The sequence below is a fragment of the Trachurus japonicus genome, chromosome 23 (assembly GCF_045865225.1).
Source record: "Trachurus japonicus isolate A0001 chromosome 23, Traja_1.0".
NCBI lineage: Eukaryota > Metazoa > Chordata > Actinopteri > Carangiformes > Carangidae > Trachurus > Trachurus japonicus.
Window position 1 is genome coordinate 23,932,279 of NC_140929.1, and position 26,784 is coordinate 23,959,062.

Sequence of the window (26,784 nt, forward strand, 5' to 3'; positions counted from 1 at the left end):
GATTTGAACCTGACTGCTCCTGATGACTTGCGTCTCTGTGTCCAGTTCCACATGAAGAGGCAGGAGAGCAGAGGGATACTGACACAAATTGTGCCTTTGGTTGTTTATTACAAATGGTGACAAACAATATCAAGGTTTTTCCATGACTGTACATAGACATTTTGTCTCCTACTGCGCTAACCAGAGAACAACATACACACACACGCATACACACACACACACACACACACACACACACACACACACACTGCCGCTTAGATACAGAGTTATGACTGAATTGTCCTTGATAGCACGCCACGACAGTCCACAATAAATAGCTAATAAATTACCCTTTTCATGTGCCTATGATACCTATTTTGAGACATTTTTTTTTTGCACTGAAGAAAGAATCAGCTGTAAATGTGCAATGACTTGACTTCACATACATTCAGCTGCTGATAGTTTCCCTTTTCTTATGTTTTTATATTCAGGAAACCTCTTGCCATTTTTCAGTTCACTCTCTGGGAACACATCGTCTTTTCTGTCCGTGGTCGTCATTTTAGTGTTTAGTTAAGCTGCCCAAGATGCATCAGTTTAGCTTGTTTAGACTTTTCAAATACTTTACACCTCTTTATTTCCATGAACAAAACTCTTTTTTCTCCTTCAATCACAATTTTTGTGTCTGTTACTTTCTCTTATGAGTGTAACCAGTTCCCATTTTCACAACATATTTGACATATTTACATCAGAGTTCATCTCCATCTCGTTACTCGGCGTCCTGCGAGCACAGACACTTCTGCCTGGCCTCCGTGTCCTCGAAGGTGACCTTTTTGTTTCTCCGCGGGTCGATCCACGAGTTGTGGATGACCACATTGTTCGGCGTGGGGTCGGCCTCCACCACGGACACCACCCGCTTCTTCATCTTGCTCTTCAGGACCTTCTGGAACTTCTGCCGCGTGAAGGCGTAGAGCAGCGGGTGGAAGATGGTGGTCCCGTAGGCCATCACCAGGAAGCCCAGGCGCAGGCGGACAGTCAAGTCGCTGGGGCCCGTGCTGAGGATGACGGTGTTGAGCACGGTTATCGGAGTCCAGCAAAGCAGGAAGGTGGAGATGATGAGGAGAGACATCCTGAAGACTCGTTTCTGTCTCTCACGTCTCTCCCGGTGACGCTTCACCGCCCTTCGCAGGGCAATAATGACGGACACTGAAGCCCGCATGCCCAAAGGCGCATTTCCACCCGCCCTGACTCCTGTGCTGCTCTGTGAAGCGTCGGTGGACTCCGCTTGCGTCGCGGTGCTCAGAGAGATGGTGTTTTTACTCTTTTGCTTCTTTTTCGGCAGGTTGTGCTGAAAACGCGTCCCAATGCGAATATTAAGCGCCTGAAGGATCTTGTAGTACGTCACCAGCATCACCACGGCCGTGAAAAAGAATATAGGGATCTGGGCGAGCAGGTGGTAGTACAAACCCGGCTCCGTGTAGTACTCATTCGTGTGAGCCACCACGGTCTGGTTCACGAGGTCCGATCCCGAGTTGATGAAGAAGCCCACCTCCATGAAGGGAACCAGGAAACTGAACAAGGACAAAGCCCAAATAGATCCCAGCAGAGCCACGGCCCGGCCCATGGTGAGCACGCGGTTGGCCGGCCGCACCGAGATGTCGTAGCGGTCCACGGTGATGGCCAGGACGTTGGCGGCGGTGGCCACGCTGGCGAAAGACACGCAGGCCTCGTGGAAACAACTTAGCATGGCCGAGTCCGCCTCCAGAGGGAGAAGCACCACCACGGCCGTCAGCGGGATGCAGCATACGCACACCTGGAAACAACACAGGAAGTCAAGTCACATCCCAACCACATTCTTACAGGAAGCTCAGTAGCTTTGTTTAGCTATACTTCAGCTGCTCCCGCTACGTCGACCCAACATTTATACTCATGCATTTCAATCAATACTAGAGTTAGGACAAATACTGTATTATTTATGGCCTTGGCTCTGTTACACTGCAGCTCGGCTCAGCAGCAGAATCCTGCTCCTGCCTCTTTGGGTTGAGTTGTACAAGTGAGAAGAGAAGTGTGAGCAGAGGGTCAACATGCCAGAAAGCAAGACAAGAATAAGCCTCGGTCAAACCTCAACCTGATGGAAGGTGGCGAAGCAGCAGACTCAGAGATGACATCTGCTTCACTTGACCATGACCACCAACTTAACTTCTAACACCGACCTCTGCTCTCCATACTGAGCTGAAGTGGCAGTCTGTGTGTGGGGGAATTATATTTTTCTGTCCTCGCTGTTTGTGGCTGTTGTGCAATATCCTCCTGTTTGGAGAGTGAGTGCTATAAATTGTTGTCTTGTCTGTAACAACATCTATGTCACGTCTGTCCTTCCTGGGTGAGGGATCCCTCCTCTGTTGCTCACCCTGAGGTTTCTCCGGTTTTTCCCTGTTAAAAGGGTTTTCCATGGAGTTTTTCCTCAGTCGATGTGAGGGTCTAAGGGCAGAGGATGTTGTTGTGATGCCATGTAAAGCCCTTTGAGACAAACTGTTTGTAAAAAACGGGCTATACAAATAAAATTGCCTTGCCTTGCCTTGCCTACAAACTGACATTAGGGTTTTATTCAGTGGCTCAAATGTAACACCTCATGGTGGAGGTTCTTTTATTTTTTATTTTTTAAATGTTACCACCTGCAACAACTACATTCACTGCCAGACACATTCTAATTGTGTTCCCTCATTCATGCCCCCCTTCGATGAATTACCATCTATAATTCAACTGTGCAGTCGCTCATTAGCTCATCGTCTCTTGGTGTATAACTTGTTGTAATTATCAGGAGCACTTTCAGGAAACCTCAGACAATATTTGTAACTTGGGGCAGTCATCGACAGAGCTAAGCTGGTTCACCAGTAGGGATGCACCGATTGTGAAATTCTGGGCCGATGCCGATGCCGATGCCGATGTTTAAAATAACAATTTGGCCGATGGCTGATGCCGATGCCGATGTTTTTTCTTTTTGTTATTTATTCCGTCTTTGGTGCCACAGAAACATTACTGAACTATTTTAAAAGTCTTTCAGCTCTTCATCATATTATTATTTAATGAGCACAAATTCAGTTAGACAAATTTATGAAACAAAAACAAACTTTAATGTCAATTTTTACTTGACATAACCTTAAAACACTTACAGTGTTTTTTTTAATAAAATGCTCAAATATGTCAAATTACTTTAACTTCTCTCCCTAACCCCCTTTATCTGCAATTAACCAACTTGCTCAGTAGGCTAGTAACACAGAGACAGAAGGATAAAAGGTTGTTGTTTTTTCCCAAACAGTTGATGAACTAAAAATAATCTGTATAATGTACACTGAAAGAGGAACTAAGCAGGATTTCTCCCGTGGCTATGCTACATTTTTACCTCAATTAAAAAGCCCCAGAGTAATTGTGATAGTTAACTACATGACTTGTGACTGGTAACGAGTGAGAACGGAGGCTCTCTGCCTTCACCTGGCGTCTCTCTCGTTGCAACATCAGTGTAGTAGTCTACCTGGCCGCCCCCCGTGTCCCAGCTCTTGTCTCTGTGGCACCGCGACGACGCGCTGCGTAACGTAATGTTTATAACAGTTACGTAATCCACCGCTCCATTTATTGATTTCTCGCTGGCGTCGTTGTAAATACATACACGTGGCCAGGCGGAGGTTAGAGGAAAAAAAAGCGACCAGACGAGTTCCTCTCTAACGGGTGTATACAGGGGATTTAAATGACGAGGGGCGTTCAGGCTCCTCCGTTCCTCCGCTCGCCATGACCACGCTGCACATATCAAGCGTGTTTATTAAACATGCGCGCAACTTTTTTTTTCAAAAATCAATCCGCGGATCACATGTGTGCTGAACCTAAGATATTGATCCGAACAGATCACAGATCAATGATGATCCGTTGCACCACTAATATCTTCCCCCCCAAACAAAGGAAAAAAGAAAGGTTCCTCCCGAGCACAGCTGTTCATGCGGCATTTAAACCAACATAAACATCGGCCACTGCCATCGGTGAATGTCATCTTTTTTTGCCGATGGCCGATGGCAGTTAACGAAAAAAATCGATGTTAGACCGATGCATCGGTGCATCCCTATTCACCAGACACTGGCAAGAAGATGTAACTTTGCATTTTTTGGCTGTCAGGGCTAAGTTATATGCTAGCAGCCACCAGATGATGAGGTTGTGAAACATGTTGCTGTCTTTGTTTCTGGTCACTCTGCACATTCACAGCTAAGTAATCAGATTAGCCACATGCTAATTTGACTTGTATTGAGCACAATTGCTGGTTACTTTTGCCAAAGGAAGTGATATTTTGACCAGTTTATTGTTTTTGTATGTCAACAACAGGATTATGCAAAAAAAAAAAAAGTACTGAACTGACTTGCATTCAATTGAGGGGATGTGGCATTGGCCGGAGGGAAAACCCATTAAATTTTAGTGCTGTTTTGGAGAAAGTGACACAATCTCACTTTAAAATTCCAGTTTCCTGAAAAGCAAATCGATTAAAAGGGGGGTCAGGACTCACCAACACATCCACCACATGCAGGTTCATGGTGATGATGTTGGACACGGAGCTGATGAGGTTCTGCTTCATGCAGTAGAGGACTAGCACAGTGAGGTTGGAGCTCAGACCCAAAACTATCTCCAAAAGCAGGAGGCTTGTCAGAGAAACCTGGCAACACAAAGAAGAGTTAGTTTAATGATGCCTTTTAGTGTGACTGCAAATTATTAGTCATCACAATTAATAACAGGAAATTCCTTTCACATGGTGTTATACAATTATCCAACATTTAAATTTCCAACCCATTAATCACCTAGATAATTAACATTTTCCAGAAAAACTACTTGAACTGTCACTGTTTTGAGTTAAAGATCCATTCAAGCTGTGTGTATGAAGCTCCCGCAGCACCTGGAAGCTGATTGGGTAGATGGCCTCGGAGGATGTCATGTCAAGGTCGTAGGGGTCGGCTATGTCGAGCACCGTCATGTTGCTCATGGTGGCTGCAGAGATCAGCACGGGAGATGTGTGCATTATCCTGATGGGAGGAAGATGCCTGGGGAGGGAGTTAGCACAAAACACTCTTTGTTTGAAAATGCACCATCGCACATTGATTTCTACCAGTTCGTTTTGTTCCCGAACGAAGATTTGCTGAACCTCCACCAGATCAGTGAGCCTTTTGCTTCTTCTTGGGTTGCGGTTCTGATTGGCAGTCGTCTCTATTGACATGGCTGCTCCAGAACGATTTAGCGGTTTTCCCCTTTTTTTAATTTATTTTTTTAAACAGTTTCTGCTCCACTTTGTGTTGAACATTGTGTTGATCTACACTTAGTCATTATACTGTATAAATCTGCTGACAAAGAACGTTTCAGCCTGTCTGTCACACAAAATGAGTCCCTTTTTTTTTTTTGCCTTGACTTGCAGCTTGGAAAGCTGAAATCTGTTTTGCTTTTCAGTGATCATTTAAATACCACTCAGCTAGGAAAAATTGGTGTCATTATATTGATGGGATTTTAGGTCTTAGGGCTTCTTTTGAAAGCAGGAGTGCAATTTTAGAAAAACCAGTGTGGTTTTCGATACAGTTTGAGTCAAACTTGATGTTTTAATGGAACAGAATTTCTTGATTGATGAGATTACCTTGTCTGACAATAGTAAGGTCCTTTTATTCATTTTTTTTACCCAGAATGCTTATTTATTTGAAGTTTTGCTGAAATGCGCAAGAGGCAAAAACTCATGGAAAAGTAGACCCTTTGTATTTTTTTTTTTTACATGGTGGAAATTTGTTTTCTTCAGGAATACAGGAGACTAATTGCGTAACAAGACTTGTGACTGAAGAGGTCATTCCCAGGCGAAATTAAAAAATGAATCTGGTGCCGATGAATCATGCGTAGCAGTTTAGTGTGTAGGCTATGGTAAACAACATTATAGCCAAGAGGCCACAGATTGCAGCAGGTTTTAACTAAAAAAATTGATAAATGTATAGAATTTTTCATGTTCCCTCTTCTACTATACTGATTGTAAAGGTTAGAGGGACAGGACAGGTGTTGATCCTGTCTCTGCTGCCCTCACACCTCTTTCAGCTGGTTCCTCTGAGGTCTGGACTAAAGAAAAGTAGAACATTTGCACAGGCCTGAACTCACCACTCCCTCCCAGCAGTGTCCTCTCCAGCTCAGCAGCTATCGAAGTGGCCGCAAGGAACTCGCTGGAGCACATCAGAGCATCCCACCATAGTCTGACTCCAGATCAGCCTTCAGTCGAGCTCGATCCGCACCATTCTTTCTGTCAGCACATTGACTTTTCCCGGACAGTGAGAAGTCTTCAGTAAAACGTCTGCTTTGGGGATACTGGTTCCACTCAGGCCCAGGGAAAAGTCTGTTTGTGAGTCGCAGGGAGAGCAACGCGCCCGCCCCTCATTGGGGGGCATGTGGTTTGCAACATCAGTGCGATGCCCTAAGATGAATGCTTTCTTTCATGCGAAGCTCTGTCTCGTCATTGTCTGTTGTGCTTGAACTGTTGCCTCCAGTGTCATCCCCCCGCCTGAAAGTGATGCCAGTGCCAGAACGCTCCTCTCTCCCTCCTCTTTTCAGGTATTGTGCGCTCTTCTCTTCACACTCTTCTCTTTATCCCTCTGGAGACGGAGCACGCGGCCATACGCTCCGCAGACCACGTCAGGTTTGTGATTTCATTTTCCCCAGAGTACGGCGAAGGGGAGAGAGAGAGAGCGGAGATGACAGAACGGACAGAAGGTGCAAAGAGGGAAGAGGAAACAAGCTGGACTCGACCCAGTTTAGCTCTACACACACATCTGTGTTCCTGAGGGGAGGGGGGGAGGGGTGGGAGGGGCCGGAGATGCACCTAAGGTCAGAGGCTCATCTGGAGAAGATCATCCAAGGAGAGCGACTTCATCCACTTCGTCCTTTACAAACTGCGAGAGAGCGATCAACAGAAGCACAGAGTTATGTTTGTCCCTTTGTCTTCATCACCGTCGACTCCTCCCCTCCTGCTCTTCCTCCATCGCATTCCATCTTTGATTCTGCAGAGGTGAAGGACTGAGGATTTTAAAAAAAAAAGAGAGAAAAGAAACATCTCAAATCAGATTGTTTCTCTGTGGTCTGCATGATGCATCACGTGTTTGACATCTAAAGTCAACTCTTTTATCACCAGCCTGGCAGATAGCGTGCTCTCTCTGCGCTAATTGGACGCCTGTCTCTCCAACCAGTGTTCGCAGCTCATGTTCGTGCGTGTGGCGAATGTGCGTTTTAATAATTTTTGATGCCGTGGCTCTTGTCTTTGATGATCCTCATCATGTGTTGTTCGGCAAATGAACGCTGAAAACTGTGAACTGGTCCCTCTGCAGACTGTCTGAGCGTATGAAATGATGCACAGACTCACTGTCGGACCACACGCCGCCTCTGCGAGTCAGACCAGGACGTCATTTAAAATGATTTCTGGCATGAAAATCAGATTTAGATTTTTAAAAATGGCCAATTTCAGGCTGTTTGAGAAGCTGGTTGTTTTTAGATGACATTTAACATTTGGGAAACGAGTTGTTCAGACAAATTATGATCATATTTCTCAAAATCAGGTATCAAAAATACATATTATATCATGTTGGCTCTTAAAGGAAGGGTTGCTTCATAGTCTTGGAAGGAATTACAATGTCTATTTTCAGTGCATGTAAAATTGATAATGAAAGAGCTGCTAGAAATGGAATTCAGATCTGTGCTTTCACATTTCTTTGTATTGTTGCATGATCATTTCTGAATGAACTGAACACTGGGAAGTATAATGTGCGTACTGTCATACACTGTTAACCAACCACTTTCCCACTTGTCTCAGCATCCTCTCTTTGTCAGAATAGGTGTCACATTTTGAGACAAAAAAAAAAAAAGTAGCTTCACAAAGGAACCCGTGCCTCCGACAGACGTGGGCATACCTTAACCTTCACCACGCAGAGCTCCTACCTAAAGCCAACCGCCCAATCACAGCCGATCTGACAGAACACCTACTACTGCTAACATGCCTACCAAGTCCTGGCGGAACGCCCGGGATGGAGGGGCTACTTTGGGCTCTGTTTATGTAAAGTGCGTCTCTAAAGGGATGCTTGGGTCTGAACAAGGTGTCGGATGATGGAGGGGAAAAAGATTAGTCAGTGAATCCATTAGTTAAAATAGAAAATGACTTCAATAAGCAGTTAATCATTTATTATTTATTAAGCCAAAAATGACGAGCAGTCGGTAAGCTCAGCTGCATGAAATATGATAATTTGCCCCACTTTTCTGGTGTGTACGGTCGCATATTGAATATCTCTGGCCAGATTTGTGTTTTATAGTCTTGATCAGTTAAACTGGGGGAATATAAACAGCAGTTTTGAAGGTAATTGTTGGCTTCTTACTCTGATATTGAGCCCTTTACCTTTAGCTCCTTGCTTGACAGTCTTTGTTTTAACTGCACAACATAAGCAAAATTGATTCTTTGTTTAAACTTAAAGGTTTAACGGCTCGTTGCAGTTGTTGTCATGCTCGTCTCTTGGTTCAGCCGTATCCTGTCACATGAAATGTCTGTCCTCTAGATGACCTCGCGCTAAGGACGAATTCACACTAGTTCTGTCTTCAGTCAGATTAGTTTGTGTGTTGTGTGGTCTTCACTACAGCAGCAGCAGAGCCGGACTCCCCCCCCTTGGGAAGCCAGCGAACTTGTCTCCACGGGCGAAGACCCCCGTGCTTCCCCTGCGTTTTGACAGCCACTCATTTAGGCAAATTATTATCCACTCAGAATAATCAGTGCTGGGAAATCGTGACTCCCAGGCTCAACAACATGTCAGCATGCCGCGCGTGTGTTTATCTAGAGCCCGGCATGTTGATTTTACAGTGCCTCCATGCAACACATTCATATTGCCACGCTGTCAGCACACCAGTAACAGTGTCGGTGTACGATCGTGCGGTGCAGTTTAGTTTACCTCAAAGACAAAGACCGTTCCTCAGTGATCCGCTGGTCTTTCCGGACCTCTCTCCTTCCATGTAGGGCTTTGTAATCTCAATTCCCCCCGGAGGTTTTAGTTCAGTACCCACAGGTGATAATCCCGAGCGGCCGAGGGCTTCGGCTCAGCCGTCCATCATTGCAGGATCTGGCTGATCGGTCCTCTCAGGATGGAAATTGAACTGGTGGAGCAGCACGCAGCCACAGAGCCCGGAGAGAGAGAGCGCCAGAGAGATATTGACACTGCCGCTCTGCCTCCCCCTCTCTCCTCTCCTCTCTGCTCTGCTTCTTTTTCTGTCGGTCTGTCTCTGTCCTGCTTCCTGCCTCTCTCTGTATCTGCCTCCAGTATCCCTCCTACTCATCCATCGCTCCCTCCCCCTCCTTCTCTCCTCTCTGAAACTGTCTTCTCCTTCCCTTTTTTTTCCCTTTACACCTCTGTGTTTGACTAATTGGACTCATAAAGCAGCTGTAACACTCTCCTTGTAATATATTCTTCATTTATAATCAGTTTCTTTCTCTCTGCCTTGTACTTTTCCAGGGACAACACTGATCTGAGTTCTGTTTTCTTGTTTCTCTTTTCCTCTGAACCATTTCTCCATAAGTTTGTTTGCCGTCATTAAAGAGCCCAGGTGGGAAACGGTGGCCATGACAATACTAATGACGGCATCCTTCCTCCCAGGACTTTGGCCACTCCTCCACTGTTTGTGTTTGCATTGCACCTGCCGGATGGTGCATGCTTAATTGTCCCGGTCTGGCTACCGCTGGAGCAGTCACCGTGTTGAACCTTATTGCCTGGTGAGCGCATCCGCGGGTTTAGCGAGCGAACCGACTAATTAGGGGCTACTTGGCATTGGCATGGCAACAACAGCACCTCTGGCCGAAGGAAACGTGGACTGATAGATCAGAATTCAAATCAGGGCTCGTGTGTTGTCTTCCGGGCTGCACCGACAAAAACAACAACTCTGGATTTTCGTGCCTGGGCTTTTCATCTCTCACACTTTTCTCTGTTTATTCAAGGAGTGTAAGCAGACACACTCCTTTTCAAGTCTCACTGTTTCACTGACATGCGCAACTCGGTGGGAGGTATGTTTTCCCAGAGATACAAGTCTTTAGTGTGAGATAAATAGATGGCAGGCAGCAGTGTTGGATGGGAAGGAAAAAAAGACGTCTGCAGACTTTTCCTCTGAGCGAACATGAAACGTGAGAGAGACAGTAATGGGAACTAGGATTGAAACCAAAAGGGGAGAAAAACAACGACCTTTTTTCCCCACATAGATGTGTGTGGGGCCAGTTTCACACCTAAATTAGCTGTAAGCACAATAGAGTGCAACAAAAAAAACATCTATAAATGATTAATGAATGCATTAATATTGCAAGGTGATATCTAGGCTGTCCGCTGGCGAGCCTAAAGGCTGCTAGCTGTTGTCTAGTCCCCAGCTGTGCTATTTCAAACAGAGGTGCGTATAAGTGAAACCAATTGCACGGCTGCCTTTGTAGGAGGGCTTTGTATTTTTTTTAAAAGAGCAGTCCGGGACTTTCTGCCCAAAGGGACAAATGCCACATCAGTAAATGGTAACGCCTTCATGGCGGTCCGGCAGCACAAAAAGCCGGGAATTCAAGGTCAAGATCAATATCGTCTCCGGCTTTCAGAACTTATGAGGTAACTGGGGAAAGTAAAACTTTTGAAAGAGGCCTAATTTAATTTCAGACACACTTCGCAACAGAACCCATTAAACCCACTCACACCATATTCAGGATTTTCTCACTGGCAAACAGTCAGCGATCACTCTGATTCATATTTTCAGCAAGGTCATAGTCAGAAAAGCATTAATCAGCAAGAGGCAAAACTTCAGCCATAGAGATTAGGATGCAGAGGACATACGAAGCAACGTACAGTACCATTAAGGCTGAATCCTTACCACGGCAGCTGGGCCTTTCATGTCTGGCTCCTCTATGGCTGTCAAATAACTATAGCTCTCAAATAAAGGCAGAAAATGGCAGAAAAAATTAGGATGCAGAGGGGCAGCTCAAGACAGGCTGGTCGTCTATAGAGAGAGAGAAAAATAGACTTTTGATCTCTGACACATAAATGACTATTCTTTAGGAGTTTCACATTTTCTAGATAAGATTTGAATAGAAACTAAGTGTACATTAATAATAGTAAAAACTGAGAAATTATGATCAAAATAGGTTCTATTCTTAATGTGTTTCATTTGAACTTACAGTAAAATCAGTATTTCCATACACACCTTGGACTTGTTGATTGATTATAAATACTCAATACAATACCTAATAATGAAAGAAGTTCCTCGTGTCAGCCAGGTGTAAAATCAAGAGGTAGAAGGTGTACGATTTTGTAATTTAGGTGTCTGTTCAAGAAGCAGCTGTTCACATCTATGAACATGTTGGTGTTTTACTGTGGAAGTGAATGGAAACGGTGCAGACTGTGGTACAATTTTCATGTAAGGCCATTATTATGTTAATGCTAATGATGATGACTAATGCTGGAGAAAGCTGTGGAAAAGTCAGATAGAAACGCTGATAGAAAAGCGAGGTCTGCATTTTGCATTATTAAATAAAGTTACTGTCAAAGACGTGATTAACACACAGCAGAGAGGACGACACAGCGGCTTGCTACCTGGAGTAATGGCCGCCTGGTTGTTGTTGATAGAGACGTTACCATGAAAACCCAGTGAGGGAAATCACAAAATAGCCGGCTTGTTATGAAAAATGATGTTTATGGGAGCCTGAATTTGTTTAAAATAATGAAAAAAGGCTCTTCATGCTTATGTAACATGACAAGCGTACAGTGCGTTCAGGGGAACTGATATTACACTGGTGGGTGAGGATGAAGAGGAAACTCAGACATTCTGATATCCAGTTTTAACCTCCCTCACATCAGATTACAGAAAGTAAAATTACATTTCAACGTGCCGTTAAGCAAATACACACGGTGTCATATCATGGTTTACACTAGTTTGACACACTGCAGTCTAACAGTTGCGCCGCCTCTCTGCTTCTTTACTCCTGTTATGTTTAAGAAGCTGTTGCGGACATTTTTCTTCTTGAAGCTAAAAAGAAACAACTTCCTGCAAAAAAAAAAAAGTTGTGTTCTGGCAGAGGAGTCGGTGTTGTGTTGTTACACAGCTCCTTTTTAGTCAAGTGGACCAAATGCTTGTCAGACAGTGTGTGTTCTCTCAAAGGTTAGGCCCTAAACAAAGAATCAAGCAAAAATTATTATGCCATTAAACTCATTTACGAGCGGTGAGGTAAATAATGGAGGGGAAAGTAAATACATCTCCACAGCTGTGGCCGGAGGCGTTGTATTTTCATCTGTCCATCCTGTTCTCAAGAACACTAAATCAAAGTAATGCCCAAAGGGAATTTTATTACATCTGGGCTCAAACATTCAATTAGACTCAAGAATAACCTGGTTAGATTTTGGTGGTAAAAGCTCAAAGGTCAAAGTCAGTGTGACCTCACAGAGCACGGTTTTGGCTGCATTTCAAGGACTCATTTCACACAAATGTGTAAGAGGATGAAATAAGGAAGCAATAACCTTTTATTTCTAGAAGGTTAAAGGTCAAGTTCGCTGTGACATCATGACATTAAAATTCTTAATACCTTTTTATTAAATCCCTCATGGACGTGGATGTAAATCTCTACAATTTGCAGCAGAGGTTTACGATCCGGTTGCAGGAGATTAGAGAAGTTTCCGTTGATGTGTTGTTGGGTTTTTTTTTTCTCATCACAAATCATTTTTGAATAAATATTATTCATTGTGGTTGTTGTGAAATTGGCCTGACTACAGTTGTCATCCTCCACAAAGAAGCGAGCGACTAACCCTACAAGCATCTGATTATAATTTGTTTAAAATCCAGAACAGAGTGAAAACACTCCATATAAAGAAGAGCTGTGTGAACCCTCTCATAAACCAAAGAAAAACATTAACGCTGTAAAAGAAAAGATTGAACCGCTTATGTTCTGTCTGCACAAGTTCCTGATTTGTAGCTGCTTATGGGTTTGATTTTAATACAAACTCTTGGATTTAAGAATTGGAATGACGACATTGAAGGCCCAGAAGCTTTTGCTCGCCTTCTCCGCCTCATTGATCGCACATGAGCTTGTTATGAAGAGTAAGAGCAACACAATAAGGTCAACTACTGCACTGAACCCATGATAGATAGATACCCATCTCTGGGCAGCTGATCAAATATGTGCGGAGGAGATAAGATAACAGTCGGCGGTTGAGGAAAAATAAATCACGATGTATTCATCATTAGTGTTGGTGTCACACGGCAGTCGGGATTAAATGCATCAACGCACGTAAACACCAGATCGTTGTCATGGGTCAGGAAGAAGGGCTGGTCGGAGGTTTGATCCCCCGGCCCCTCCTGCCCGTGTGTCACAGCGTCCTTGAGCAAGACGCCTAACTCCAAATTGTGTCTGATGGAGAGCTGTAACACCATGTCTGCGAAAGGCTGAATGCATTGTAAAGCGCTTCGAGTGGTCGATTCATAAGTGCAGTCCAAATTATCATAATTAATTCAGTCACAATTAAAAAAACATTTGCATGTAAATAGAGGCGACAAGTGTTTTTTCTGCTATAAAGGTTTTAACGCAGAGTTCCTGTTTGACTCTGTTGTGTGTTCTGTTCATTCCGCATTGTGCTGTATTTTGTTGTTAAATTCGACCTTTGTCTCCCTGCGGTTTTATACGGTGTGACATCCCGGGGCCCGCTGTCAATAACAAAGACTGAACAAGTCACGAAAGAGCTGATCCATAAATATTGCACCGACGACGTGGACGGACGTTTTTACCCCCCCCTCTAGCCCTACCTCTAACCTTCACCTCCGCCGTCTTCATTTGCACTCTGTGCTAATTACTTCCTGACTGTTAAATATGCTCTGATAAGTGGGAAGCAGATCCCTCCCTGCTGTCTGCTCCCATCCACGACCCACTCTGCTGATTACCTCCGTCACCAAGGTGATGCTGAAACGGGGGGAGGGAGGGAGGAGGGGATGGGGATGCACACTTGTGACATACTACACTTTTTCGAGCATCACATCGCCGTGATAAATTTCACTGTCGTAAAGCGTGTTTTTATGTTTTTATGTATGCGTATTAACTTCGATGATTGGTAATATCCATCTTCTTGTCCTTTTTATAAGACTGAGCTGAAGGAATCCCCCCCCCCATACACACACACACACACACACCCTCTGCAGAGAAACGGGGGCACATCTGTGCCAGTGCAGAGCTTATCCCCCGGGAACTAACACAATATCCAGTGGGTGTGTGGGGGGCCTATCAGACAGCACTCTGAGCATATTATGACACAAGTCAGAAAAGACCAACCTCCTTATCCCCCCCTCCCCCCTCTCTCTCTCTTACAAACACACATATCTAAACAAGCAAAGGGATTCTGGGCTCAGCTGTTCGCCGTGCTCTCTGGCAGACTTTGTACTTGGGCTGAGGCTTGGAGCGGATTGCTTTTGAATTGAATGTGGCTCCTGTCCAATTCCCCGATCCTCTGTGCCTCAGCCCGCCACCTGCCTGATAATACTCTCCATCTCTCTCTCTCTCTGGGAAGAAGAGCAAACAATCTGCAGCTCTAGACAAATAGCACATCTAAAATGATTTGATATCAGTCCCCACACCCCGCACCTCCACGCCTCTGCTCTCATCATTGGCGGCTGATGTCCCCGCGCCTTTTGTCTTCCTGATTTATAAAAGATATGGCAGACACATGCAAATGCTCTGGAAAATTAGGGCCGTAATGAAAAGAGAGTTGGGATGAAATAGAAAGGAGGAGGGGGGGTGCCGCTTTTTGAAAACGGGATAAATGGAAGATTTCATGATTTTAATTGACTCAAACCCTCAAAGACCAAACACAATTTCATTCATCAATGTAAAATCAACTGCAAACTTTTCTCATTTGAGAGGCAGTGACGATCATCATCAGCTTTAAAAGCCTCCTCACACACACCTGTTACATCCAACAACTTGATGCTGACACCAATCACAGAATGCTCACACAGCCATAGCCTCAGCAGGAAGAGAGAACATGGAGACTGACAGGGAAATGTGATGTATGATTATTGGTGTGTGTTTTCTATTTTTATCAGAGATAATAATTAGATTTTCCATGTTCACTTCTCACTGATGTCAGATTCTGCTTGAACTTGTAGTTGTTGTTATTGGAACTATATATGTATATATATATATATATATATATATATATATATATATATATATATATATATATAATTTTATATATAGCATCGTTCCTATAGATGGTTGGTACTAGGTGGTTGAACTTGAAACCTGAACCAACCTGATTCAGACAGGTCGGGGGTTTACAGAATTAAACGGGAAGATACAAATATTTTTTGTGAACATTAAAGACTAAGCACTTTTTAATTGACACCACAAGATATTAATTTGACAACAATATGTCCACTTTAAAGATGTGCAGATGTGGACAGATGACACTAATCTTTCTACTGTGACCTCAAGTGACCTCCTCAGATGTCGCCATCTTTAGTTATTTTTACCTTGTGCAAAGTGGGAAGTCATTAAAGACAATATTCCAGCATAAGTCAGGGATGATTAATTGTGTATAGTGTATGTAAACAATGCTGCTGACATTTCAGTGGGGTCCAGACCACTGAGACCATTTTCCCATTCAAGTTAGGTCCTCACTGCCACATTAGATGTCTTGCTCTGTGAAGTTTTTTTTTAGCCCTCATTCTCTTCCTTTTGGCACGGCTTCTTATGATAGCTTAAAGAAGAAATGTGACTTCTCAACAGTGATATCATGAAAAGAGTGACACAGAAATGGTGGCGAGACAGGAAGAGACACGACTGTACATGTTCATATCTGCATATTTTCTTCAATTGTGAGAAATGTGGCATTATCTGCTCTTATCCTCTTGTCTCAAAATGATGGCTGCAGATCTCTTTAGTTGCTACTAATTAATTAGATCAAGTGAAAACAAACTAACCTGCTCCTCTGTCTGCCTGGCTCTCCTTTTCTCTCTCCGTCTGGATGAATTAAACCCTCAAACCCCTTCAGAGACATCTCGTGTACACCAGAGCCTCCATATATTTTCTATGCACAGACAGAATTATCCATAAAATTCTGCTGTATCACAAAACAACTCTCGGTAAGAGCAGCATCAGGAGAGAACACGGCAGTGGTTTGACTTATCACTGCAGCTCCAGCGCTGCTCAAGGTGCTCATGACGTGTCGGGACAGAATCGCACATATTGACAAGGTTACATCAATATCAATTTCATATCAGCGCCGAAACAGGATTCGGTTGCAAGGCCGCTCGATATTTCTTCCTCTAACGCGGCGCGATCAGGCTTCCCGTAGCAGGTGGCTGGACAAACGATGCAGGAAGGGCAAACGCAGAATGGAAGATGGTTTAACACCCAGTCAGAAGTGTTATGTGCTTTCTCTGAAACAAGTGCTGCTGACAAATCTGTGGAGCTGACTAGTCTGACTGTCAAAGTGTCCGTCGATGCACAGTCAATGACAGAGATATGAGAATTTATTAAACGAAGGAGATGTGATGATGAGAGATGAGACCACTTTAATGTAAGACTCTGTGTCCTTTGAAAACCTAGAAATGATGATAAATAAATACATAAACATATCATAGACAGACTTGGAGCGAATAAATAGATTCTTGCTTTAGGTGGCAATTATTTAATCCTACTTGGCCACACAAATTAGAATCTTTTGAAGTTTAAAGGGATAGTTCAACATTTTGGCAAATTGGCCCATTGCCATAATCCCTATAGTCGTAGCAGCAGGTTTGTTACCTTTAATTGTCGATGCAAGCTATTTTTTGAACGGTGGAGCAGAGCCGCAAGCTGCTCAGACTCATCATCAAACTCATCAAATACACAATCCAACAACTCCAACACGCTCTCGTGGACAAGTTGTGACCTGCACATTCACCACACAATGAGATAATAACAGAACGTTTCCAGACAGAGTTGTTTTAGAGGGAAATACAGAGACTGCTTGCTGAAAAACTGCCTCCGATGGGAACGCACATCAGCAGTTTTGCATGAATTTGCCTCTAAAACAACTCTGTCTCATAACGTTCCGTTATTATCTCATAGTGTGGTCACAACTTGTCCACCAGAGCGTTTTGGAGTTGTTGGATTGTGTATTTGATGAGTTTGATGAGGGAAACCAAGAAATCCCACGAGCTTGCCGCTCTGCTCCGCCGTTCTAAAAATAGCTTGCACCGACAATTAAAGGTAAGAAACCTACTCCTACAACTACTATACGGGGATTATGGCAATGGGCCAATTTGCCAAAATGTTGAACTATCCCTTTAAGGTTTCTGTCTTTGATGACTTACAGCAGAAGTAAGCGATCCGGTGGTTTTGGCTAACTTCCTGTCAGCCGATGGAGTTAGCAGTCCCCGCCCTCGTTCCTACGTCACCACATTCACGCGCATCCCTTGGCTGCACACACAGAGAGGACTGCCCCTTTATGCCGTTCTCTCTCCTCATTGGATAAAGGTTGTAGGATACAAGGAACGTTTTCTCCTCAGCTTACAGCAGAGCAGAGTGACTGACAGACCCGTGTTTCAGACCAAACACTCTGTTTAAGTGATTGCTGTCGGAAGATATAACTATTTAAGACTTATATTAACACAAATATTCTGCTTACTTCTGCTTTAATGTCCTGCTGAAAAAAAGAAGTGCCCCTGGAAAATATATGTGTTTGTATTTGTTTTCTCAGACTACCTGTCTCAGGGTGTGGACCTGAGCGGCATCGAGGTGATCGAGAACGACTTGCTGCTGATCAGCAGAGCCAGACTGGAGGTGGAGAACCAGGCTAAGAGACTGCTGGAGCAGGGCATGGAGATCCAGGTACACACACAGAATACTAACACAGGTCTTTACTGTTTGTCCTGCGCCTGTTGTGCAGATTCCAGTCCAGATCTGCTTCTCTTTGAACTTGCTGTTAATGCAAACTCAACACTTCCTGTCGTATCAACACAACAGGTAAACATTTGCAGTCTTTGTTTTTGTTAGGGCCGTAAATCCTCAGTGCCTCCTGTGCAGATGTTTCACATTAAACCCCCCAGCTGTTATTTGCTGATACAGGACACACCTCCTGCTCCCTCTGATACTATTTGAATACTGGTTCTTACTTGAGACTTTCTACTGTTCTCTTTTACATTTAATTTTTTATGAATAAATGAGATGAAACAGGTGGAGAAAATGAAAAAAGACAGATTTTCTTCACTGCGGGTGATACTTCCTCTTTAGTCTTGTTTTTCAGTGCAATGACTGGAAGCTGCCGTGTTCCTCCATCCGTCTTTATTTCATAGATTACCAATATCTTCGTTTAGCAATTTTTAAAAATGTTTTAATTCTTTCAGATACTTACGTTGCACACACATCCCTGTTGTTTTTTTGTTTTTGTTTTTTTGCACTGGGGTGTTAAAACAAACACCTCTTCCATGCTTTTTGGCGCACGTTGAGGACAACTGAATATTAATGAGGAAGAACACCTTCATGTTAATGCACTAGCCAAGCAAATCCCACAGGCAGCTCTGTCATTCCACCTTGCTGCTGTTTCTCTTCCCTGCTTGTTAGCGTTGCATATTTAGTACTTTAAGGGAATAAATGGGACAGAGAAATGAAAACACGCCTACACTTTTAGTTCATTTAAACTCTTGGATAAATTAATAGATATTATTGGGACAAGTTTTAACCAGAATTAAGTGGAATTTTTGTTGTGATTTTTTTAATGCAATTTTTTTTCCCCAGACTGTGATGAACATCTCACATTCTGTGTTGTGAATTTGATTTCTGAAGGAAAGACAATTTTAAACAAAAATGCATGAAGCTCCGAATTCCAAGAAGAAAAGCTGGAGAACAGTAGAAGAGGGACGAGCGCTTCCTATATGTGTCATTCTGTAAAAAACATGTGAGAGAGGAGGCACATGTGAGCTCTGCTAACCTTCATCTGCCCCAGAAAGCCTTGTTCTCAGGGGGACAGTGTCCCATTAAAGAAACCATGTTGCTGCATGCATGTGTGACAGTCTGTTCAGTGTCCACGGTGACATGTTGCCAGTGTCCAGAGGAGCTTTTGTGTTTTGTGCTTCAGCAGCCATGTTCTGCCTTGTTCTTCTCTGAGATGTGATGAGGCGGTGGTGGAGTGCGCCCATCTCTCTTAATTGACCAAGAACACGTGTCCTGAAATTCTGGTTCTTAACATCACGGGACACCTCACATTTTCTAATCTGACTCTTTGTGTTGCAGTTGAATGCTTTTCTTTTTACTCTCTACCTTTTGGAGGAAAGAGATGAAAAGTAGAGGGAAAAAGCCTTCACAATAATTGTTCACAGTGAGGCTTAGGCTACATCCTGAACGTTTCTTTTTTTTTTTTGTAGATGTTTTACATAGAATCTGGATCCACTATTTATACCACTTAACCCCACAGGGTGAAGAACATCCTGGACAGGTCAACAGCCTATGACAGGATCAGTATCCTGGATTTGTTTTCCCTTAATGTTCGCTTGAAATGAACATTACAGAGTTATTTTCTAGGTAAATTCATGCAAAACCGCTGATGCATGTTTCCGTCGGGGGCAGTTTTTTCTGCAAGCAGTCTCTGCATTTGCCTTGAAAAGAACTCCATCTCGTAACGTTCTGTTATTATCTCATAGCGTGGTGGATGTGCATGTCACTACTTGTCCACCAGAGCGTTTTGGAGTTGTTGGATTGTGTATTTGATGAGTTTGATGAGGGAAACCAAGAAATTCCTTTAGCCTCCGTAGCGTAGCTCTGAGCTCTGAGCTCTGCTCCGCCGTTCTAAAAATAGCTTGCAACAACAAATAAAGGTAATGAACCTACTGCTATGACTATAGAGATTATGGCAATGGGCCAATTTGCCAAAATGTTGAACTATCCATTTAAATCATAATCTTTGAGGCCTGTGAAAATTGGCCAATGAACTTCATGTATATTTTATATGAACATTTATCATACATGTAAATGCCTGTTTATCAACAGAATGATCGGGGTCATGATAGGCTGAGACACCGTGACTTTAACAGTGGATCCTACAAATTCCACAGTGCAACTTAGCCTCAGCATCTTTGTGTGTAAATACCCACAACAAACCGTGATCCAAGAAACGCCTGAAGATATCTTCAGGGTGTGTTTTTAGGGATCAGGGATCAAAATCACGTAATGTAATAATACGTGTTAATATACAGTCTTTTGACTGGCATTTGTGTCCTTTAAGGTGCTGAGTGAGTTTTTAAATGTGAACATAAAGGGAAAAAGCTTGTAAAGAAACAGAGGGATGATGCATTAGGGCTCTTAATGTGAAACATGAAGGAAATGTTGAGTACAAGCATCTGGGATTTTCTTCTTTTTTTTTTTTTTACATTCATGTGAGTTTAAAGTGGAGAAGCTAAACAGGTGTGTCTGAAGCTGTTGACAGAGAGTGAAGTAGCAGGATACTATGCCTGCAATCCCCTCCAAAGTCAACACACACACACACACACACGGCTCTGTCCCCTGTGTACTCCACCCTCAGTGGATATATTTTTATCCGGGCTACTGCTGGAGTAGCCTTGGCTAACAACTTCTATTACTGCGCTCTGTGTGTGGACATATGGGGCTCCAGAGACACAAAGACACACACGCACACATACACACGTTACACACAGCGACAGCTTCTTCTATCAGCCCAGGGAGCTGTTTATTGTGAATGTTATGTAAGCGCTTGGACATGCTGCCTGGGCTGTGTGGGAGCTCGTTTCACCTCAGCGCTCTGACTTTGCCAGCAGAGACCCTGTAGCCCATCTGTTGAGTGGGAGCTCAACTGACCCACGTAGAAAAACTCCTCCTCTACTCTCCTCCTCTCTCCCCTTCCAAGTTTCTTTTTTTTTTCAAGACATATAAAAATCAGTCCAAGCCAGTGGCTGAAATCTGCGTCGGTCATTAGTCCTGGGACGTGTTGATGATAATGATCTGACCTGTTGCCTCTCCAAACGCCCTGTAAATGAGCAACTCTCCAGAATGCAAATTAGCATATTTCCAGCAATGACACACTATTGATTTTAAAGTTGTCTTCATTTTGACCTTCGTTGATCCATCTCTTTGTTTTTCCTAACTTTTCATCTGTCCCTCCTTTCTCTTCTGCTGGTACAGGGCCACATAGGAACTGTCTCAGACCTCAGTGAGTGAAATGAGTGAGACTTGTTATAAAGTCTTAGTACCTGATACAACAAGTGGCTGCAACAGGTGTAGTGTTATTTTGGGAGGAGGAGGAGGAGGAAAAGAAGATGGAAAAGATGGAAAAGAAGAAGAAGGAGCAGAAGAAAGAGGAGGAGGGCAATAAGGAAGATGAGCAGGAGAAGAAAAGAAAGAGGAGGAGAAGATGAAGGGAAAAGAAAAAGAAGAAAATGTAGGAGGAGGAGCAGAAGATGGAAAAGAAGAAAAAAGTGGATGGAGAAGAAGTAGAAGAAGAAAGAGGAGGAGGAGAAAAAAGAGCAGGAGAAGAAGATAAGAAAAAGGAGGGGGAGGAGGAGAATCCTTTAATGTCCAAGTGTCTGTGGCGTCTACATTTAAGCCTGTATCTGTGGATGATGGAGTCTCTGAGCAGTGAGCACACACCTGGACCAGTGGGCATCACGCTGCAGCACCCTGGGGGCGTTTTGGGTGTTAAGTGACACAGCTGACCCCCACTGGTGTGAAATAAGCCAATCTCAACAAGATTTACCGATCCACTGAGTTTTGAGAGAGAGAAAAGAAAGATGACTGCTCAGTAACTCCCACATCACATCACTCTACACAACAACAACAGGGCTGCAACCAGCAGTTGTTCTCTTTGTTTAACCAATCATTTGTTTTGAAAAAAAAAGTTTAATTAAATGGCCTTCACAGTTTCCCAGAGCCCACTGTCACTTCACACTTTTGACTTTTGTCTGACCAACAATCAAAAACCCACAGTTTCAATTGATCGTAAGAGACAGAGAAGAGGTCGTTTGCTAGAACAGTGACATAAATCATTTAACAGAAATTCAGACAGCTGCTGTTTGACATGTTCTGTCCATCTCCTAATCAATGAATTGACTGCACTCTGTTAGAAGCAGCTCTACTATTCACTGTGTGTCTTATGTAGTAAAAAGCTGCATGAACTGAAACAGAAAATCTTCCACTCCCCTGAAGAAATGGATTTAACTCATTTAGAAAATGTACAGTGTAGAATAACAGTCACTCTCCTCTCCTCTCCTCTCCTCTCCTCTCCTCTCCTCTCCTCCTTTCTCCTCTCCTCTCCTCTCTTCTCCTCTCATCCGTTCTCCTCTCCTCTCCTCTCCTTCTCTCTCATTAAATCAATGTAAGGTGTATTTTTATCTGCTGCTGTCCCCTCTGCACTTGTTTGGTGTGTGAAACTACCAGACACATTAAGTTGATTTCATTCTGTTAAAAAAAGGAGAAAAAAAAAAACAGCAACCATGGACGACTGCCAACTTCAATTCTCTTCCTCTCTCCCTTTTCCTGCCAGAATCCGACCCAGGTGGGCACGGCCCTGCAGGTCTTCTACAACCTGGGCACCTTGAGAGAGACCATCGGCAGCGTGGTGGGAGGTTACCGCACCGCCATACAGGACAACATCACAAGCGCTCTCGACATCAAGGGCCTGACACAGCCGGCCAACCCCAGAGGTGAAGCCTGAGGAAGACTCGGTCATGTGTCCCTGTAATAGTTTATAAGCGTGCACACACACACTGGATACATTGTCCTGATTCTAAAAGATGAAAGACAATTGGATTTTATAAATTGCCCTAGTTCACCAGTCGGCATGATCCAAAATAGATTATTGTACCATGGCCACAGAGAATAGTCGGCTCTGGCTGGAGGGTGTGTGTTATTTTCATGACTCTGATGTGGCAGCCTCTTCATTGTTCTAATTAATGCACACAGTATTTTCAGAAAAGCCGCCCTGATGAGGTTAACCATCCTTCCACCGGCGTTTTGGGATTTTCTTAATAAAAAAAGGAAATGTGTGAGCTGAGCTTTTTTTAAAACAAAAATCTTTCAATCTCAATGTGGTCATGTTAAATTCCACGTGCAGACCCAAACCAACCAAAACTGTGTCTATGAGCAGGCACTTTGTGTGTGTGTGTGTGTCATTCCTCGGAGCCATAGAGCCCCATTGATTTCAAAAGCTATTAAAACACACCAATGAGTCGCTCTGCTGGACACGTTCTCTTGTTATCATGAACACACACACACACTCAGTAGTTTATTTTGATTCACAAAGCACTATCCTGCTGCCAAAAACAATCCACCAAATGTGGATTAATCCACCGCTGAAAATAGTCCTCAACAATCGCTCTGTTTGCTCCTGTTTGAGTAGCGTTCAACTGCACTGACCAGCTGATTGAGGAAAATACTGAATCTTATTGAAAAAGAAAATATAGACAAATAGTCAGAAATTCTTTTTCACTTCACTTTTTTTTTATCTCACAACCACATACGGCGTATGGAGCACAAACATAAGACAGTACAAGTAATCAAGCGTAGCAAGAACGCAGTGGGGCTGTACATTCTTTCCATCTCTGGCAAATGGAGGATATACTAAAAAATAAACAATATAATAATAATAAATAATAAATATAAACTAAACTAAACAAAGTAAAACAAAACGGCACAAAAAAACTCCTAGTATCAGTTGTAAATTTGGGGTAACAGGAAATAATAAGATAATTTACAGCACAAACAAAGACATTAAACACTGTGACTTCCTCCCTCCAGGTGCTCCAGGCAGAGCGGTGCTGCCGACTCCAGGGAACACGGCGGCTTTCCGCGCCGCTTTGTGGACCAACCTGGAGAAACTGATGGACCAGATATGTGCAGCGTGCAGACAGGTAGAGGCAACTAACTCACTCTGCATCCAGTGGTGAATCACATCTTTAAAATAAGAATAATAAAAAACTGTAAGGCCAGCAGCCGGGCTGTGTGTGTGTGTGTGTGTTAGTTGTGAAGTCTTTGTTCATGCATGTTCACAGGTGCAGCATCTGCAAAAGGTCCTGACGAAGAAGAGAGACCCCGTCACTCATGTGTGCTTCATCGATGAGATCAGCAAGGTGGGTGTGGGTGTCGGGGCTCTGGTAGAAAAACATCAGCATGACGGCTGTTATCCATGTAGTTGAAAACTGGAAATAAGAAAAATCTATGAATAAATTTCATATTTCACACAGTCACAATAAAATATCCACACCTTCACTGTGTTTTTATAGAGTCTGCCTTCAGGGCTCCACACCTACTGCCTACAGATTGCAGCCCAGAAACATCCTTATAGTATGTCTTTGTAGGGTCTATTTATAAGTTTTGCTTCTGCTCTGTAGTCAGCATTAGCATGAACAGCAGTTTACATACTTGTCTCTCAGAGAGCTTCAGCCCTTGTTGCATTCACAAGACAAGAACCTATAATAGTCCAGTGCGGTGAGCAGCTGCTTCTTCAGGGCAACCTGGATGGTAAAGAAGTGATAGAAATAGAAGCTCAAGTTTGATGCTGAACTTGGAGCCTACAGCTTCTTCTAGGCTGTAAAGTAAAAGTAAAGGTGTCAGTGCCGATGTTATACAATGGCAAAAACTCATATATAGCTACAGTGTGATTGAATCTGCAACAAACTGGAAGGAAAGAAAGAAAGAAAGAAAGAACAGCTAACAACTAACAGACTTAAAAAAGAGTAGTAGTAGTAGTACCGATGTTATACAATGGCAAAAACTCATATATAGCTACAGTGTGATTGAATCTGCAACAAACTGGAAAGAAAGAAAGAAAGAAAGAAAGAAAGAAAGAAAGAAAGAAAGAAAGAAAGAAAGAAAGAAAGAAAGAAAGAAAGAAAGAAAGAAGCAACAGCTAACAACTAACAGACTTAAAAAAGAGTAGTAGTAGTAGTGCCAGTAGTAATCATGGCAGAGTCATTAACACATCATCATAACCATCATCAGTGTCTCACTCTTTTACCTCCACAGAAACCTAGTTGCACAAATCAGAGCGGGAGACTGTTTCTATGGAAACAAAGCTCTCACCAATTACCCAGAGATGGAGGTGTGAGTTGGAGACCTAATGACATGTCTAAATGCAAGGCTCCTCAGCAGTGCAGCTGCACCCGCTGCTCCTCGCTGTCACAGACCTGAGTGCCATGTGTCCACAGAGACACAGAGTCGTACTGTTGCAGCAGTTACAGCCTGTTAGAGTCTTTGTCAGATCTCCGTCTGGAAATGTCAAAGAAGGAGGCAGGGATGAAGAAAAGCATTAGAGCAGCTGAGATGTAGATTGTGATGAATGAGCTGTAACTCATCAAGAGGAGGGTATGATATTTAGTTTGATATAAAAGGGAGGGTAGTGGAGCGTAAATGCTCAAAGTGGAGGAATAGCTGTTACACCACTTCCTTAAGCGTTCTCTCTCCTCTCCCCTCGATCATGGCGTCTTCATGTGACGGCAATTAACTCTCCACACCTCGTTCCTAAGTGAGAGAAAAACACCGGAGCAGCGGCAGCATCAGCAGTTAGAGTTGACGAACGGGCTCGGTGAAGATCATTCATACTCAGGGTCTTCTCTCTTTTTTGTTTTGATATTTGTTAACTCCTCTCATTCAGCTCTCAGCAGGAGAAATTTCTCCCGTGCTGCTACAAATGCAGAACTCTGCTGCCAGACTATTAACACACTGCATGAGATAAGGTTGTTTTACTCCAGGCTGTGGTTGGCTGTCAGCTTTACAGCTGATGTTATGCTGGTTTGTACTGTGATCAGGCTGTAGTTCCATCTTTGTGTAAATCCGGGCCCTTTGTTCAGAAATTAAAATTAAATTAGTATTATTCTTCCATCCATCTTTCTTTTTTCCTCTTTGCTCCGAGCACACGCTGCATGACTTCATATGTTGATACCAGAACATTCCAGTCACATGTGATCGTCAGAACACATCTTTACAAAACAAAGGGCAATTATCTGCTGCTTCAACACCCTGCACTGTTCTGGTTTCACGCTTTCCACCAGATGTTGGAGCCTGTCTACAGGGATTAGTCCGACACTGATCTTGGGTGCTGAGGTTTGGCTCACAGTCAGTCAGTGGAATGGGAAGTCAACTGCTCCCACACTGAACTAAGACAAAATATATATGCATGGGTTGTTTTTTTTGTTTTGGAGGCTTTGTCATGTTAACATAGGAAATGTAAAAAAAGGACTCTCACCTAAAAAAAACAAAAAAAATCCACCTGTTCTATTTCACTCACATGTGTTTGGTTCATTATGAGAGAAAAGTGAATAACAGAGGTCAGAGTGGCGGCACAGAAGGTGGAGGAAGTGAGGATGTAGTGGATGTGGAGGAGAGGTCAGACAGCTGGGTAGCAGACCTGGCAGCAGGCTTCTCTAATAGAGGATTAGAGGAGAAAACACAGACTCACATGTCCAACTCCATTAAATAATTAAAGCACTCTCCTTAGTCAGGCTCTGTGTGCTGAACTGTGATTGTGCGTTGGTGTCCGTGCCTGTCTGGCAGCACTCACTGCTCTTTATTTTATCCAGTACAAGTTACACAGAGCAGCTGGGTATGGATGGATATCTGCACTGACTAACTCAGATTTTAATATATAGTACAAAGTGACTATTGTGATTTAGCTATAAGTGTGCAATTATCATTCAGGGCCATTTGTTTCAATTTCAAAATATTTTTTCTGTTCCACTTCACACACATTTTAACATCACAGTAGTGCAGATTAGTCTTGAGTCTTCTCATGTGATCAG

At 43.3% G+C, this 26,784-nt stretch overlaps 2 protein-coding genes across 2 annotated transcripts in view; one reads left to right on the forward strand and one right to left on the reverse strand.

Annotated features, from left to right (window-relative positions):
* The window catches only part of cog5 (component of oligomeric golgi complex 5), a 59,430-nt gene that overhangs the window by 15,138 nt on the left and 17,508 nt on the right, over positions 1 to 26,784 (forward strand). The window contains exons 7-10 of the mRNA XM_085769265.1: positions 17,742 to 17,872; positions 22,533 to 22,692; positions 23,786 to 23,898; positions 24,040 to 24,117. Of these exons, the coding sequence (XP_085625391.1) occupies positions 17,742 to 17,872; positions 22,533 to 22,692; positions 23,786 to 23,898; positions 24,040 to 24,117 (482 nt within the window). The remainder of the gene's footprint in view (positions 1 to 17,741; positions 17,873 to 22,532; positions 22,693 to 23,785; positions 23,899 to 24,039; positions 24,118 to 26,784) is intronic.
* On the reverse strand, positions 588 to 9,275 carry LOC146963080 (G protein-coupled receptor 22-like). The gene is made up of 5 exons (XM_085769323.1): positions 8,952 to 9,275; positions 6,133 to 7,025; positions 4,904 to 5,048; positions 4,520 to 4,666; positions 588 to 1,789 (listed from the first exon to the last, which is right to left on the reverse strand). Exons 3-5 carry the CDS (start codon positions 5,024 to 5,026, stop codon positions 746 to 748), a joined length of 1,314 nt encoding a protein of 437 aa, XP_085625449.1. The 5' UTR covers positions 5,027 to 5,048; positions 6,133 to 7,025; positions 8,952 to 9,275; the 3' UTR covers positions 588 to 745.